This window comes from Oncorhynchus gorbuscha, linkage group LG12 (assembly GCF_021184085.1).
Source record: "Oncorhynchus gorbuscha isolate QuinsamMale2020 ecotype Even-year linkage group LG12, OgorEven_v1.0, whole genome shotgun sequence".
In the NCBI taxonomy this organism is placed as follows: Eukaryota; Metazoa; Chordata; class Actinopteri; order Salmoniformes; family Salmonidae; genus Oncorhynchus; species Oncorhynchus gorbuscha.
Genome location: NC_060184.1, coordinates 80,236,228 through 80,255,158, shown reverse-complemented (window position 1 = coordinate 80,255,158; position 18,931 = coordinate 80,236,228). Strand labels below are relative to the sequence as shown.

General features: G+C 45.1%; 1 protein-coding gene across 23 annotated transcripts in view; it reads left to right on the top strand.

Moving 5' to 3' along the window:
- The window catches only part of LOC123991433 (eyes absent homolog 1), a 150,429-nt gene extending 132,058 nt beyond the window's left edge, over window positions 1-18,371 (top strand). For all 23 annotated transcript variants that reach the window (XM_046293044.1, XM_046293038.1, XM_046293032.1 and 20 more), the window contains 3 exons: window positions 718-839; window positions 6,551-6,651; window positions 16,742-18,371. In XM_046293044.1, the coding sequence (XP_046149000.1) occupies window positions 718-839; window positions 6,551-6,651; window positions 16,742-16,822 (304 nt within the window). In that variant the 3' untranslated portion in view covers window positions 16,823-18,371. The remainder of the gene's footprint in view (window positions 1-717; window positions 840-6,550; window positions 6,652-16,741) is intronic.
- Window positions 18,372-18,931: the final 560 nt, after the last annotated feature.

Sequence of the window (18,931 nt, the reverse complement as noted above, 5' to 3'; positions counted from 1 at the left end):
ATCCCTGTTCTCATCCCTCTTCTCATCCCTCTTCTCATCCCTCTTCTCATCCCTCTTCTAATCTCTCTTCTCATCCCTCTTCTCATCCCTCTTCTCATCCCTCTCATCTCTCTTCTCATCTCTCTTCTCATCCCTCTTCTCATCCCTCTTCTCATCTCTCTTCTCATCCCTCTCATCATCTCTCTTCTCATCCCTCTTCTCATCCCTCTTCTCATCCCTCTTCTCATCCCTCTTCTCATCCCTCTTTTCATCCCTCTTCTAATCTCTCTTCTCATCCCTCTTCTCATCCCTCTTCTCATCCCTCTTCTCATCCCTCTTCTCATCCCTCTTCTTCTCATCCCTCTTCTCATCCCTCTTCTCATCCCTCTTCTAATCTCTCTTCTCATCTCTCTTCTCATCCCTCTTCTCATCCCTCTCATCTCTCTTCTCATCTCTCTTCTCATCCCTCTCATCCCTCTTCTCATCCCTCTTCTCATCTCTCTTCTCATCCCTCTTCTCATCCCTCTTCTCATCCCTCTTCTCATCTCTCTTCTCATCCATCTTCTGATCCCTCTTCTCATCTCTCTTCTCATCCCTCGTCTCATCTCTCTTCTCATCTCTCTTCTCATCCCTCTTCTCACAAGTCTTCTCGTCCCTCTTCTCATACTTCTTCTCATCCCTCTTCTCAATCTCTTCTCTCCTCTCATCCTTCTCTTCTTGTCCTCCTCTGTGTTGCAGGTCAAACTGTGTGAATATCCTGGTGACCACCACCCAGCTCATACCTGCCCTGGCTAAAGTCCTGCTGTACGGACTGGGGATAGTGTTTCCTATTGACAATATTTATAGTGCTACCAAAATAGGTAAAAAAGTTATCCTCTCTGTTTTCATTGTCTACCTGTATGTTTGTCTCTCTATTACCCTGTTTATATTGACATGTTGTCTGTCTAACTGTCTATGTCCGTCCGTCCGTCCGTCCGTCCGTCCGTCCGTCTGTCTGTCTGTCTGTCTGTCTGTCTGTCTGTCTGTCTGTCTGTCTGTCTGTCTGTCTGTCTGTCTGTCTGTCTGTCTGTCTGTCTGTCTGTCTGTCTGTCTGTCTGTCTGTCTGTCTGTCTGTCTGTCTGGTCCTGTAGTGGGTTACAGGACTCATCAGAATGCTCATCCTAATGAATATATGTGTAAACGTGGCGTGTGATTGGTCCGTGACGTTGAGGAGGCCGGGGGATTGGTCTGTGCTGTAGAGGGGGCCGGACGCTGGAGAGAGTTAATGTCTTTCTCTGAGAGAAGAACTTTAATCAAACAGAATCATTTTCCTGTTACAGGGCCTCGTTCTCTCTCTCTATCTATCTCTATCTATCTCTCTGTCTCTCTGTCTCTCTGTCTCTGTCTCTCTGTCTCTGTCTCTGTCTCTCTCTCTCTCTCTGTCTCTCTCTCTCTCTCTCTGTCTCTCTTTCTGTCTCTCTCTCTCTCTCTCTCTCTCTCTCTCTCTCTCTCTGTCTCTCTCTCTCTCTCGCTCTCTGTCTCTCTCTCTCTGTCTCTCTGTCTCTCTCTCTCTCTCTCTCTCTCTCTCTCTCTCTCTCTGTCTCTCTCTGTCTCTCTCTGTCTCTCTCTGTCTGTCTCTGTCTCTGTCTCTGTCTCTCTCTCTCACTCTCTCTCTCTCTCTCTCTCTCTCTCTCTCTCTCTCTCTCTCTCTCTCTCTCTCTCTCTCTCTCTCTCTCTCTCTCTCTTCTCTCACCCAATCTCTCTCTCTCTCTCTCTCTCTCTCTCTCTCTCTCTCTCTCTCTCTGTCTCTCTCCCTCTCTCTCTCTCTCTCTCTCTCTTATTCTCTGTCTCTCTCCTCTCTCTCTCTCTCTCTCTCTCTCTCTCTGTATCTTTCTCTCTCTATTCTCTCACCCCATCTCTCTCTCTCTCTCACTCTCTCTCTCTCTCTCTCTCTCTCTCTCTCTCTCTCTCTTTCTCTCTCTCACTCTCTATCCTCTCTCTTTCTCTCTCTCTCTCTCTGTCTCTTTCTCTCTCATCCTCTCTCTCTCTCACTCCATCTCTCTATCCTCTCTCTTTCTCTCCCTCTCTATCTCTCTCAATTCAATTCAAGGGTCTTTATTGGCATGGGAAATGTGTTAACATTGCCAAAGCAAGTGAGGTAGATAATATACAAAAGTGAAATAAACAATGCAAATTAACAGTAAACGTTACACATACAGAAGATTCAAAACAACATCTCTCTCTCTCTCTTTCTCTCTCTCTCCCTCCTTCATATTCTCTGTCTTTCTTTCTCTCTCTCAGGCCCTGCATGTGAAACCACTTCATCACATTTATGTCATTCCACATTCAATGCACTTCCTCCTTCCTCCCTCCTTTTCCTCCCTCCTTTTCCTCCCTCCTTCCTCCCTCCTTTTCCTCCCTCCTTCCTCCCTCCTTCCTCCCTCCTTTTCCTCCCTCGTTTTCCTCCCTCCTTCCTCCCTCCTTTTCCTCCCTCCTTCCTCCCTCCTTCCTCCATCCTTTTCCTCCCTCCTTCCTCCCTCCTTCCTCCCCCCTTTTCCTCCCTCCTTCCTCCCTCCTTCTTCCCTCCTTTTCCTCCCTCCTTCCTCCCTCCTTCCTCCCTCCTTTTCCTCCTCGTTTTCCTCCCTCCTTCCTCCCTCCTTCCTTCCTCCCTCCTTCCTCCCTCCTTCCTCCCTCCTTTTCCTCCCTCCATCCTCCCACCTTTACCTCCCTCCTTCCTCCCTCCCTCCTCCCTCCTTCCTCCCTCCTTTCCTCCCTCCTTCCTCCCTCCTTTTCCTCCCTCCTTCCTCCCTCCTTCCTCCCTCCTTTTCTCCCTCCTTCCTCCCTCCTTCCTCCCTACTTTTCCTCCCTCCATCCTCCCACCTTTTCCTCCCTCCTTCCTCCCTCCTTCCTCCCTCCTTTTCCTCCCTCCATCCTCCCACCTTTTCCTCCCTCCTTCCTCCCTCCTTCCTCCCTCCTTTTCCTCCCTCCTTTTCCTCCCTCCATCCTCCCACCTTTTCCTCCCTCCTTCCTCCCTCCTTTTCCTCCCCATCCTCCCACCTTTCCTCCCTCCTTCCTCCTCCTTCCTCCCTCCTTCCTCCCTCCTTTTCCCCCATCCTCCCACCTTTCCTCCCTCCTTCCTCCCGCCTTCCTCCCTCCTTTTCCTCCCTCCATCCTCCCACCTTTTCCTCCCGCCTTCCTCCCACCTTTTCCTCCCTCCCTCCTCCCTCCTTCCTCCCTCCTTTTCCTCCCTCCATCCTCCCACCTTTTCCTCCCTCCTTCCTTCCTCCTTCCTCCTTCCTCCCTCCTTTTCCTCCCTCCTTTTCCTCCCTCCATCCTCCCACCTTTTCCTCCCTCCTTCCTTCCTCCTTTTCATCCCTCCATCCTCCCACCTTTTCCTCCCTCCTTCCTCCCTCCTTTTCCTCCCTTCATCCTCCCTCCTTCTCCTCCCTCCTTCCTCCCTCCTTCCTCCCTCCTTTTCCTCCCTCCTTCCTCCCTCCTTCCTCCCTCCTTTTCCTCCCTCCTTCCTCCCTCCTTCCTCCCACCTTTTCCCCCTCCTTCCTCCCTCCTTCCTCCCTCCTTTTCCTCCCTCCATCCTCCCACCTTTTCCTCGCTCCTTCCTCCCTACATCCTCCCTCCTTTTCCTCCCTCCATCCTCCCACCTTTTCCTCCCGCCTTCCTCCCACCTTTTCCTTCCTCCTTCCTCCCTCCTTCCTCCCTCCTTTTCCTCCCTCCATCCTCCCACCTTTTCCTTCCTCCTTCCTCCCTCCTTTTCCTCCCTCCTTTTCCTCCCTCCATCCTCCCACCTTTTCCTCCCTCCTTCCTCCCTCCTTCCTCCCTCCTTTTCCTCCCTCCTTCCTCCCTCCTTCCTCCCTCCTTTTCCTCCCTCCTTCCTCCCTCCTTCCTCCCTCCTTTTCCTGCCTCCTTCCTCCCTCCTTTTCCTCCCTCCTTCCTCCCACCTTTTCCTCCCTCCTTCCTCCCTCCTTCCTCCCTCCTTTTCCTCCCTCCTTTTCCTCCCTCCATCCTCCCTCCTTCCTGCCTCCATCCTCCCACCTTTTCCTCCCTCCTTCCTCCCTCCTTTTCCTCCCTCCTTTTCCTCCCTCCATCCTCCCACCTTTTCCTCCCTCCTTCCTCCCTCCTTTTCCTCCCTCCTTTTCCTCCCTCCTTCCTCCCACCTTTTCCTCCCTCCTTCCTCCCTCCTTCCTCCGTCCTTTTCCTGCCTCCTTCCTCCCTCCTTTTCCTCCCTCCTTCCTGCCTCCTTCCTCCCTCCTTCCTGCCTCCTTCCACCCTCCTTCCTCCGTCCTTTTCCTGCCTCCTTCCTCCCTCCTTTTCCTCCCTCCTTCCTGCCTCCTTCCTCCCTCCTTCCTGCCTCCTTCCTCCCTCCTTCCTCCCTCCTTCCTGCCTCCTACCTCCCTCAGCTAACCAGCCAACCAACCAGTCAGCCAACCAGCCAGCCAACCAACCAGTCAGCCAACCAGTCAGTCAGCTAACCAGTCAGCCAACCAACCAGTCAGCCAACTAACCAGTCAGCCAACCAACCAGTCAGCCAGTCTGTCAGCCAACCAACCAGTCAACCAGTCAGTCAGCCAGCCAGTCAGTCAGTCAGCCAACCAACCAGTCAGCCAGCCAGCCAGTCAGCCAGTCAGCCAGCCAGTCAGCCAATCAGTCAGTCAGTCAGCCAGCCAGTCAGCCAGTCAACCAACCAGCCAGCCAGCCAGTCAGTCAGTCAGTCAGTCAGCCAACCAACCAGTCAGCCAGTCAGCCAGTCAACCAACCAGTCAGCCAGTTAACCAACCAGTCAGCCAGTCAGCCAGTCAGTAAGTCAGCCAGTCAACCAACCAGTCAGCCAGTCAGCCAGTCAGTCAGTCAGTCAGCCAGTCAGTCAGTCAGTCAGTCAGTCAGTCAGTCAGTCAGCCAGTCAGACAGTCAGTCAGTCAGTCAGTCAGTCAGCCAACCAACCAGTCAGCCAGTCAGCCAGTCAACCAACCAGTCAGCCAGTCAGCCAGTCAGCCAGTCAACCAACCATTCAGCCAGTCAGCCAGTCAGCCAGTCAACCAACCAGTCAGCCAGTCAGCCAGTCAGCCAGTCAACCAACAAGTCAGCCAGTCAGCCAGTCAACCAACCAGTCAGTCAGTCAGGCAGCCAGTCAGTCAGGCAGCCAGTCATCCAGTCAGCCAACCAGTCAGCCAGTCAGTCAGTCAGTGAGCTAGCCAGTCAACCAACCAGTCAGCCAGTCAGCCAGTCAACCAACCAGTCAGCCAGTCAGCCAGTCAGTCAGTCAGTCAGTCAGTCAGCCAGTCAGCCAGTCAGCCAGTCAGTCAGTCAGTCAGTCAGCCAGTCAGTCAGTCAGTCAGTCAGCCAGCAAACGGTTGTGTCTGTAGAGTAGAGTATGCAGAGATGACCGTAACGTGAAGCTGTTTCCACACACTGAAGCATGTGATGCTGATTTAGTTTCTGGGGAGGAGAACGAAACACTTTAATGCGTCTCACGTTGTCTTTATCTGCTGAGCTGATCGTATCAAATGTCCTGGCTGGGACTCTACTGTTTACACTGAGTCATACTATGGTGAAGGATCATGTTTTAAAAGGGAGCCTGAAGGCAGTTTACGCTCAAACACAGTGTGTATAGGGCCCTATAGGGTAGTGTGTATAGGGCCCTATAGGGTAGTGTGTATAGGGCCCTATAGGGTAGGGTGTATAGGGCCCTATAGGGTAGGGTGTATAGGGCCCTATAGGGTAGGGTATATAGGGCCCTATAGGGTAGGGTGTATAGGGCCCTATAGGGTAGTGTGTATAGGGCCCTATAGGGTAGTGTGTATAGGGCCCTATAGGGTAGTGTGTATAGGGCCCTATAGGGTAGTGTGTATAGGGCCCTATAGGGTAGGGTGTATAGGGCCCTATAGGGTAGTGTGTATAGGGCCCTATAGGGTAGTGTGTATAGGGCCCTATAGGGTAGTGTGTATAGGGCCCTATATGGTAGTGTGTATAGGGCCCTATAGGGTAGGGTGTATAGGGCCCTATAGGGTAGGGTGTATAGCGCCCTATAGGGTAGTGTGTATAGGGCCCTATAGGGTAGGGTGTATAGGGCCCTATAGGGTAGGGTGTATAGGGCCCTATAGGGTAGTGTGTATAGCGCCCTATAGGGTAGGGTGTATAGGGCCCTATAGGGTAGGGTGTATAGGGCCCTATAGGGTAGTGTGTATAGGGCCCTATAGGGTAGTGTGTATAGGGCCCTATAGGGTAGTGTGTATAGCGCCCTATAGAGTAGTGTGTATAGGGCCCTATAGGGTAGTGTGTAACTCATCATTCTGTCTGTCTGTCTGTCTGTCTGTCTGTCTGTCTGTCTGTCTGTCTGTCTGTCTGTCTGTCTGTCTGTCTGTCTGTCTGTCTGTCTGTCTGTCTGTCTGTCTGTCTGTCTGTCTGTCTGTCTGTCTGTCTGTCTGTCTGTCTGTCTGTCTGTCTGTCTGTCTGTCTGTCTAACCTGTCTGTCTGTCTCTCTAACCTGTCTGTCTATCTCTCTAACCTGTCTATCTGTCTGTCTGTCTGTCTCTCTAACCTGTCTGTCTGTCTCTCTACCCTGTCTATCTGTTCGCAGGGAAGGAGAGCTGTTTTGAGAGGGTAATTCAGAGATTCGGGAGGAAAGTTGTTTACGTTGTCGTGGGTGACGGAGTGGAAGAGGAGCAAGGCTCAAAAAAGGTAAGAGAGGGAATGTGTAGAAATAGAAAGAGTTAAATATAATTAAATATAATTAATAAAAATATAAAAATGTATAAAAAAAAAAATATATATATATATATATATATATAAAATATATATAGTAGATGGAGATACATCGGTATTAGGGTCAACCACATTTTAACTCATCATTTCATGAATTGAATTGAAATTCCATGAGTTTGAATCCTTCATTGGGTCTTAGGGTGTCCGTGAATGGGTCTTAGGGTGGCCGTGAATGGGTCTTAGGGTGTCTGTGAATGGGTCTTAGGGTGGCCGTGAACGGGTCTTAGGGTGGCCGTGAATGGGTCTTAGGGTGTCTGTGAATGGGTCTTAGGGTGGCCGTGAATGGGTCTTAGGGTGTCTGTGAATGGGTCTTAGGGTGGCCGTGAATGGGTCAGTGAGAAACAGAGAGCGAGAGAGAGAGAGAGCAGGGGAAAAGAGATAGATGGAGAGAGAAAGTAGAAGGAGAGAAATAGAGAGCGTGTACAGGTGAGAAAAACATTCTTACCCATGGCCCTAAGCAGCGTAACGTAACAGATCCTTTCAGGTTTACAGCAGAGCAGAAATAGAATGTGCATTCACACAGCTTAAATCTTTGTTGATGAGATTAGGATATTTACTGCAATGACAACCCTGTTAGAGAGAACAAGAAAGGCTGCTGGGTGAAAAGCTTTTGATGCACTTCACAACGCAGCTAGATCACAATACTCAGGTTGTTAGACTCCCTCTCTCTGTCTCTCTCTCTCTGTCTGTCTCTCTCTCTACCTCTCTCTCACTCTCTCTCTCTCCTTCTCTCTCGCTCTCTCTACCTCTACCTCTCTCTCTCTCTCTTGTGGTGTCGATGAAATTATAAAATATAGACCAAATATATAAGAAATATATAAGTCTGGCATTTTCCCCAATATTTGTAACCAATGACTAACCACCCCAATCCACAAAAGTGGAGACAAATTTGACCCCAATAACCACCATGGGATATGCGTCAACAGAATCCTTGGGAAAATCCTCTGCATTATCATTAACAGCAGACTCGTACATTTCCTCAATGAAAACAATGTACTGACCAAATGTCAAATGGACATTTTACCAAATTACAATACGACAGACCACGTACTCACCCTGCACACCCTAATTGACAAACAAACAAAACAAAACAAAGCAAAAGTATTCTCATGCTTTGTTGATTTCAAAAAATGCTTTTTGTCTCAATTTGGCATAAGGATCTACAAATTGATGGAAAGTGGTGTTGGGGGTAAAAAATATATATAATACTATAAGCCCTAAAGATGAAAAGAGTCCCACACTCCAAATATAAACTCCAGGTCATTTATTGGGTAAATCACCAATGTTCCGGCATCACTGTGCTTCCTTCAAACCCATGTACACAAACAACAAGAGTGCGGTTAAAATTGGCAAAAAAAAGTCACACACATTTCTTTCCATGGGGCCGTGGGGTGAGACACGGATGCAGCTTAAGCCCCACCCTCTTCAACATATATATCAATGAATTGGTGAGGGCCACTAGAACAGTCCGCAGCACCCGGCCTCACCCTACTAGAATCTGAAGTCAAATGTCTACTGTTTGCTGATGATCTGGTGCTTCTGTCCCCAACCAAGGAGGGCCTACAGCAACACCTAGATCTTTTGCACAGATTCTGCCAGACCTGGGCCCTGACAGTAAATCTCAGTAAGACCAAAATAATGGTTTTCCAAAAAAGGTCCAGTTGCCAGGACCACAAATACAAATTCCATCTAGACACCATTGCCCTAGAGCACACAGAAAACTATACATACCTCGGCCTGAACATCAGCACTACAGGTAACATCCACAAATATGTTAACGATCTGAGAGACAAGGCAAGAATCAATCAATCAATCTTTTTTATATAGCCCTTCATACATCAGCTGATATCTCAAAGTGCTGTACAGAAACCCAGCCTAAAACCCCAAACAGCAAGCAATGCAGGTGTAGAAGTCGGGTGGCTAGGAAAAACTCCCTAGAAAGGCCAAAACCTAGGAAGAAGCCTAGAGAGGAACCAGGCTATGAGGGGTGGCCAGTCCTCTTCTGGCTGTGCCAGGTGGAGATTATAACAGAACATGGTCAAAATGTTCAAATGTTAATAGATGACCAGCAAGGTCAGATAAAGTAATCAGAGTGGTTATAGAGGGTGCAACAGGTCAGCACCTCAGGAGTAAATGTCATTTGGCTTTTCATAGCCGATCATTCAGAGTATCTCTACCGCTCCTGCTGTCTCTAGAGAGTTGAAAACAGCAGGTCTGGGACAGGTAGCACGTCCGGTGAACAGGTCAGGGTTCCATAGCCGCAGGCAGAACAGTTGAAACTGGAGCAGCAGCACGACCAGGTGGACTGGAGACAGCCAGCAGTCCTCAGGCCAGGTAGTCCCGAGGCATGGTCCTAGGGCTTAGATCCTCCGAGAGAAAGAGAGAGAGAAAGAAAGAGAGAGAGCGAATTAGAGAGAGCAAACTTAAATTCACCCAGGACACTGGACAAGATAGGAGAAAGACTGCAGATTTAACAGACTGATCCTTGCCCCCCGACACATAAACTACTGCAAGGTAAAGAAGGGCCTTCTATGCCATCAAAGGAACATAAAATTCAACATACCAATTAGGATCTGGCTAAAAATACTTGAATCAGTTATAGAACCCATTGCCCTTTATGGTTGTGAGGTCTGGGATCCGCTTACCAAGCAAGAATTCACAAAATGGGACAAACTCCATATTAAGACTCTGCATGCAGAATTCTGCAAAAATGTCCTCTGTGTACAACGTAAAACACCAAATAACGCATGCAGAGCAGAATTAGGCCGATGCCCACTAATTATCAAAATCAGAGAAAGAGACGTTCAATTCTACAACCACCTGAATGGAAGTGATTCCCAAACCTTCCATAACAAAGCCATCACCTACAGAGGGATTAACCTAGAGAAGAGTCCCCTAAGCAAGCTGGTCCTGGGGCTCTGTTCACAAACACACCCCACAGAGCCCCAGGACAGCAGCACAATTAGACCCAACCAAATCATGAGAAAACAAAAAGATAATTATTTTATACGTTGGAAAGAATTAACAAAATAACTGAGCAAACTAGAACGCTATTTGGCAGAGAGTACACACTGACCACTGTATCTGACCCAAACTTAAGGAAAGCTTTAACTATGTACAGACTCAGTGAGCATAGCCTTTCTATTGAGAAAGGCCATAGGCAGACCAGGCTCTCAGGAGAAGACAGGCTATGTGCACACTGCCATCAAAATGAGGTGGAAACTGAGCTGCACTTCCTAACCTCCTGCCCAATGTATGACCATATTAGAGAGACATATTTCCCTCAGATTACACAGATCCACAAAAAAATTTAAAACAAATCCCAATTTTGATTAAGTCCCATATCTACTGGGTGAAATTCCACAGTGTTCCATCACAGCAGCAAGACTTGTGATCTGTTGCCATGAGAAAAGGGCAACCAGTGAAGAACACACACAATTTTAAATGTAAATGCAACCCATATTTATGTATATTTACTTCCACTTTGTACTTTAACTATTTGCACATCATATGACATTTGAAATTTCTTTATTCTTTTGGAACTTTTGTGGGTGTAATGTACATTACTGTACATTTTTATTGTTCGTTTGACTTTTGTTTATTTATTATCTATCTACGTCATTTGATTTGGCAATGTTAACATACTGTATGTTTCCCATGCCAATAAAGCCCTTCAATTGAATTGAAAATTGAGAGAGACAGAGAGGAAGATACCATCTCCAGCCTTTAAACTTAAAAGCAAAGACAATTTACAAAACAAAAAAGCAAAGAGCTTTTTAAGGGTCACTGGAAGCCTTCTAAGTGGAACATACGCCTGGGAGAGAGAGAACTCTGAGAGGGGGAGGGAGGGAGGGAACTGAGAGGGGGAGGGAGAGAGAGAACTCTGAGAGGGGGAGGGAGGGAGAGAACTCTTAGAGGGAGGGAGGGAACTCTGAGAGGGGGAGGGAGAGAGAGAACTCTGAGAGGGGGAGGGAGGGAACTCTGAGAGGGGGAGGGAGGGAGAGAACTCTTAGAGGGAGGGAGGGAACTCTGAGAGGGGGAGGGAGAGAGAGAACTCTGAGAGGGGGGAACTCTGAGGGAGGGAACTCTGAGAGGGGGAGGGAGGGAGAGAACTCTTAGAGGGAGGGAGGGAGGGAACTCTGAGAGGGGGGGAGGGAGAGAGAGAGGGACTCTGAGAGGGGGAGGGAGGGAGGGAGGGGGAGGGAGGGAGAACTCTTAGAGGGAGGGAGGGAACTCTGAGAGGGGGAGGGAGAGAGAGAACTCTGAGAGGGGGAGGGAGGGAACTCTGAGAGGGGGAGGGAGGGAGAGAACTCTGAGAGGGGGAGGGAGGGAGGGAGAGAACTCTGAGAGGGGGAGGGAGGGATGGAACTCTGAGGGAGGGAGGGAACTCTGAGAGGGGGAGAGAGAGGGAGGGAGGGAGGGAACTCTGAGAGGGGGAGAGAGAGGGAGGGAGGGAACTCTGAGAGGGGGAGGGAGGGGGAGAGGGAGGGGGCTTCTAAGTGGAACATACGCCTGGGAGAGAGAGAACTTTGAGAGAAAGCTTTGATAAGACAGAGGTAATGGACCACAGGGGGGAGGGAGGGAGGTCCAGGACTCTACCTGACAAGACCCTTTCATTCTCTCCGACTCATGTTTCTCCCTCTCTGCTTCTTGCATGGGAACAATGTCTGATTAGCTCGGCTGTCTCTCTATATAGAGCAGTCTCTATAGCTGGGTCTCTCTATATAGAGCAGTCTGCTTAGCTGGGCTGTATAGCATCTATATAGAGCAGTCTGATTAGCTGGGCTGTATAGCATCTATATAGAGCAGTCTGATTAGCTGGGCTGTATAGCATCTATATAGAGCAGTCTGATTAGCTGGGCTGTATAGCATCTATATAGAGCAGTCTGATTAGCTGGGCTGTATAGCATCTATATAGAGCAGTCTGATTAGCTGGGCTGTATAGCATCTATATAGAGCAGTCTGATTAGCTGGGCTGTATAGCATCTATATAGAGCAGTCTGATTAGCTGGGCTGTATAGCATCTATATAGAGCAGTCTGATTAGCTGGGCTGTATAGCATCTATATAGAGCAGTCTGATTAGCTGGGCTGTATAGCATCTATATAGAACAGTCTGATTAGCTGGGCTGTATAGCATCTATATAGAGCAGTCTGATTAGCTGGGCTGTATAGCAGTCAAATTCAGCATTAGGTGTTTTTATTTATATTTTATTTAGTTCAAAGAACATTAACTGCCATTTAATTCTGTTTTGTTAGTGTGAAGCAGAGTACCATCATTAGTTATAGTACCATCATTAGATATAGTACCATCATTAGATATAGTACCAGTAGTACCATCATTAGATATAGTACCATCATTAGTTATAGTACCATCATTAGATATAGTACCATCATTAGATATAGTACCATCATTAGATATAGTACCATCATTAGATATAGTACCATCATTAGTTATAGTACCATCATTAGATATAGTACCATCATTAGTTATAGTACCATCATTAGATATAGTACCATCATTAGTTATAGTACCATCATTAGATATAGTACCATCATTAGATATAGTACCATCATTAGATATAGTGCCATCATTAGATATAGTACCATCATTAGATATAGTACCAGTAGTACCATCATTAGATATAGTACCAGTAGTACCATCATTAGATATAGTACCATCATTAGATATAGTACCATCATTAGATATAGTACCATCATTAGATATAGTACCATCATTAGTTATAGTACCACCATTAGTTATAGTACCATCATTAGATATAGTACCATCATTAGTTATAGTACCATCATTAGATATAGTACCATCATTAGATATAGTACCATCATTAGATATAGTACCATCATTAGTTATAGTACAATCATTAGATATAGTACCATCATTAGATATAGTACCATCATTAGTTATAATACCATCATTAGTTATAGTACCATCATTAGATATAGTACCATCATTAGTTATAGTACCATCATTAGATATAGTACCATCATTAGATATAGTACCATCATTAGATATAGTACCAGTAGTACCATCATTAGATATAGTACCATCATTAGATATAGTACCATCATTAGATATAGTACCATCATTAGATATAGTGCCATCATTAGATATAGTACCATCATTAGATATAGTGCCAGTAGTACCATCATTAGATATAGTACCAGTAGTACCATCATTAGATATAGTACCATCATTAGATATAGTACCATCATTAGATATAGTACCATCATTAGATATAGTGCCATCATTAGATATAGTACCATCATTAGATATAGTGCCAGTAGTACTATCATTAGATATAGTACCAGTAGTACCATCATTAGATATAGTACCATCATTAGTTATAGTACCATCATTAGTTATAGTACCATCATTAGATATAGTACCATCATTAGATATAGTACCATCATTAGATATAGTACCAGTAGTACCATCATTAGATATAGTACCATCATTAGATATAGTACCATCATTAGATATAGTACCAGTAGTACCATCATTAGATATAGTACCAGTAGTACCATCATTAGATAGAGTACCAGTAGTACCATCATTAGATATAGTACCATCATTAGATATAGTACCATCATTAGTTATAGTACCAGTAGTACCATCATTAGATAGAGTACCATCATTAGATAGAGTACCATCATTAGATATAGTACCATCATTAGTTATAGTACCAGTAGTACCATCATTAGATAGAGTACCATCATTAATTATAGTACCATCATTAGATATAGTACCATCATTAGATATAGTACCATCATTAGATATAGTACCATCATTAGATATAGTACCAGTAGTACCATCATTAGATATAGTACCAGTAGTACCATCATTAGATATAGTACCATCATTAGATATAGTACCAACATTAGATATAGTACCAGTAGTACCATCATTAGTTATAGTACCATCATTAGATATAGTACCATCATTAGATATAGTACCATCATTAGTTATAGTACCATCATTAGATATAGTACCATCATTAGATATAGTACCATCATTTGATATAGTACCAACATTAGATATAGTACCAGTAGTACCATCATTAGATATAGTACCATCATTAGATATAGTACCAGTAGTACCATCATTAGATATAGTGCCAGTAGTACCATCATTAGATATAGTACCAGTAGTACCATCATTAGATATAGTACCATCATTAGATATAGTACCATCATTAGATATAGTACCATCATTAGATATAGTACCAGTAGTACCATCATTAGATATAGTACCATCATTAGATATAGTACCATCATTAGATATAGTACCATCATTAGATATAGTACCATCATTAGATATAGTACCAGTAGTACCATCAGAGGAATATAGTACCATCATTAGATATAGTACCAGTAGTACCATCATTAGATATAGTACCATCATTAGATATAGTACCAACATTAGATATAGTACCAGTAGTACCATCATTAGTTATAGTACCATCATTAGATATAGTACCATCATTAGATATAGTACCATCATTAGTTATAGTACCATCATTAGATATAGTACCATCATTAGATATAGTACCAGTAGTACCATCATTAGATATAGTACCATCATTAAATATAGTACCATCATTAGATATAGTACCATCATTAGATATAGTACCATCATTAGATATAGTACCAGTAGTACCATCATTAGATATAGTACCATCATTAGATATAGTACCATCATTAGATATAGTACCAGTAGTACCATCAGAGGAATATAGTACCATCATTAGATATAGTACCAGTAGTACCATCATTAGATATAGTACCATCATTAGATATAGTACCAACATTAGATATAGTACCAGTAGTACCATCATTAGTTATAGTACCATCATTAGATATAGTACCATCATTAGATATAGTACCATCATTAGTTATAGTACCATCATTAGATATAGTACCATCATTAGATATAGTACCATCATTAGATATAGTACCAACATTAGATATAGTACCAGTAGTACCATTATTAGATATAGTACCATCATTAGATATAGTACCAGTAGTACCATCATTAGATATAGTACCATCATTAGTTATAGTACCAGTAGCACCATCATTAGTTGTAGTACCAGTAGTACCATCATTAGATATAGTACCATCATTAGTTATGGTACCAGTAGCACCATCATTAGTTGTAGTACCAGTAGTACCATCATTAGATATAGTACCAGTAGTACCATCATTAGATATAGTACCATCATTAGATATAGTACCAGTAGTACCATCATTAGATATAGTACCATCATTAGATATAGTACCAGTAGTACCATCATTAGATATAGTACCATCATTAGATATAGTACCAGTAGTACCATCATTAGATATAGTACCATCATTAGATATAGTACCAGTAGTACCATAATTAGATATAGTACCATCATTAGATATAGTACCAACATTAGTTATAGTACCAGTAGTACCATCATTAGATATAGTACCATCATTAGATATAGTACCAACATTAGATATAGTACCAGTAGTACCATCATTAGTTATAGTACCATCATTAGATATAGTACCATCATTAGATATAGTACCATCATTAGTTATAGTACCATCATTAGATATAGTACCATCATTAGATATAGTACCATCATTAGATATAGTACCAACATTAGATATAGTACCAGTAGTACCATTATTAGATATAGTACCATCATTAGATATAGTACCAGTAGTACCATCATTAGATATAGTACCATCATTAGTTATAGTACCAGTAGCACCATCATTAGTTGTAGTACCAGTAGTACCATCATTAGATATAGTACCATCATTAGTTATGGTACCAGTAGCACCATCATTAGTTGTAGTACCAGTAGTACCATCATTAGATATAGTACCAGTAGTACCATCATTAGATATAGTACCATCATTAGATATAGTACCAGTAGTACCATCATTAGATATAGTACCATCATTAGATATAGTACCAGTAGTACCATCATTAGATATAGTACCATCATTAGATATAGTACCATCATTAGATATAGTACCAGTAGTACCATAATTAGATATAGTACCATCATTAGTTATAGTACCAACATTAGTTATAGTACCAGTAGCACCATCATTAGTTGTAGTACCAGTAGTACCATCATTAGATATAGTACCAGTAGTACCATCATTAGATATAGTACCAGTAGTACCATCATTAGTTATATTACCATCATTAGATATAGTACCAACATTAGTTATAGTACCAGTAGTACCATCATTAGATATAGTACCAGTAGTACCATCATTAGATATAGTACCATCATTAGATATAGTACCATCATTAGATATAGTACCAGTAGTACCATCATTAGATATAGTACCAGTAGTACCATCATTAGTTATATTACCATCATTAGATATAGTACCAGTAGTACCATCATTAGATATAGTACCATCATTAGTTATAGTACCAGTAGCACCATCATTAGTTGTAGTACCAGTAGTACCATCATTAGTTATAGTACCAGTAGCACCATCATTAGTTATAGTACCAGTAGTACCATCATTAGATATAGTACCAGTAGTACCATCATTAGATATAGTACCATCATTAGATATAGTACCATCATTAGTTATAGTACCATCATTAGATATAGTACCATCATTAGATATAGTACCATCATTAGATATAGTACCATCATTAGATATAGTACCATCGTTAGTTATAGTACTAGTAGTACCATCATTAGTTATAGTACTAGTAGTACCAACTATATATATTGTACCATCACGGCGGTGTTATTGCCAGGAGAGTGGATCTTGGTCAACTATTGTTAAAGTCTTGTTCCTTTCCCCTCCCCTGCTTTTCTGTAACATGTCATGTCTCTCGCACCAAGAACATTTATTCAAATATGCTTCTTGTGATTGAATGTTCCTTAATAGTAAAATATGGACGTTTTTTACGATTTCCTGAACAGCTAAAATGTTTGAGATACCTCTTGTAACAGTCCTGTTTCCCCTCCGCAGCACAACATGCCGTTCTGGAGAATCTCCAGCCACTCTGACCTCATGGCCCTCCACCATGCTCTGGACCTAGAGTACTTGTAGCTATCACCTGGCACTACACCGCCCAGCCCCGAAACTGGCCCCTACCGGCCCCTACAAATACTGGCCCCTACCGGTCTCTACATCAACCTGCTGGCCCCTACATCAACCTGCTGGCCCCTAACGGCCCCTACATCAACCTACTGGCCCCAACATCAACCTGCTGGCCTCTACCGGTCTCTACATCAACCTACTGGCCCCTACATCAACCTACTGGCCCCTACATCAACCTACTGGCCCCTACCAGTCTCTACATCAACTTGCTGGCCCCTACCGGTACCTACATCAACCTGCTGGCCCCTACCGGTCTCTACATCAACCTAATGGTCTCTACATCAACCTGCTGGCCCCTACCGGTCTCTACATCAACCTGCTGGCCCCTACATCAACCCACTGGCCCCTACATCAACCTACTGGTCCCTACCGTTCTCTACATCACCTACTGGCCCCTACATCAACCTACTGGCCCCTAACGGTCTCTACATCAACCTGCTGGCCCCTACCAGTCCCTACATAAACCTGCTGGCCCCTACCAGTCTCTACATGAACATACTGGCCCTTACCGGTCTATACATCAACCTGCTGGCCCCTACCGGTCTCTACATCAACCTGCTGGCCCCTACCAGTCCCTACTTCAATCTACTGGCCCCTACATCAACTTACCGGCCCCTACATCAACCTACTGGCCCCTACCGGTCTATACATCAACCTGTTGGCCCGACCGGTCTCTACATCAACCTGCTGGCCCCTACCAGTCCCTACATCAATCTACTGGCCCCTACATCAACCTACTGGCCCCTACCGGTCTCCACATCAACCTGCTGGCCCCTACCGGTCTCTACATCAACCTACTGGTCCCTACATCAACCTGCTGGCCCCTACCGGTCCTTATATCAACCTGCTGGCCCCTACCGGTCCTTATATCAACCTGCTGGCCCCTACCGGTCTCTACATAAACCTGCTGGCCCCTACTGGTCTCTACATCAACCTGCTGGTCCCTACCGGTCTCTACATCAATCTACTGGCCCCTACATCAACCTACCGACCCCTACATTAACCTGCTGGCCCCTACCGGCCCCTACATTAACCTGCTGGCCCCTACCGGCCCCTACATCAACCTGCTGGCCCCTACCGGTCTCTACATCAACCTACTGGCCCCTTCCGGCCCCTACACCTACTGGCCCCTACCGGTCTCTACATCAACCTACTGGCCCCTACCAGCCCCTACAACTACTGGCCCCTACCGGTCCCTACACAACTACCACCTACCTACTCTACACAGCTACCACCTACCTACCCTACACAGCTGCCACCTACCTGCTCTACACAGCTACCACCTCCACCTACCCACTCTACACAGCTACCACCTCCACCTACCCACTCTACACAGCTACCACCTCCACCTACCTACTCTACACAGCTACCACCTCCACCTACCTGCTCTACACAGCTACCACCTCCACCTACCTACTCTACACAGCTACCACCTCCACCTACCTACTCTACACAGCTACCACCTCCACCTACCTACTCTACACAGCTACCACCTACCTACTCTACACAGCTACCACCTCCACCTACCTGCTCTACACAGCTACCACCTCCACCTACCTGCTCTACACAGCTACCACCTCCACCTACCTACTCTACACAGCTACCACCTCCACCTACCTGCTCTACACAGCTACCACCTCCACCTACCTACTCTACACAGCTACCACCTCCACCTACCTACTCTACACAGCTACCACCTCCACCTACCTACTCTACACAGCTACCACCTCCACCTACCTACTCTACACAGCTACCACCTCCACCTACCTACTCTACACAGCTACCACCTCCACCTACCTGCTCTACACAGCTACCACCTCCACCTACCTACTCTACACAGCTACAACCTACCACCTACCTACTCTACACAGCTACAACCTACCACCTACCTACTCTACACAGCTACAACCTCCACCTACCTACTCTACACAGCTACCACCTCCACCTACCTACTCTACACAGCTACAACCTACCACCTACCTATCTTACACAGCTACCACCTGGGCCCTACCGGCCTCAAAATGCTTCTATACCTACCTGACCCAAGCCCTCCACATA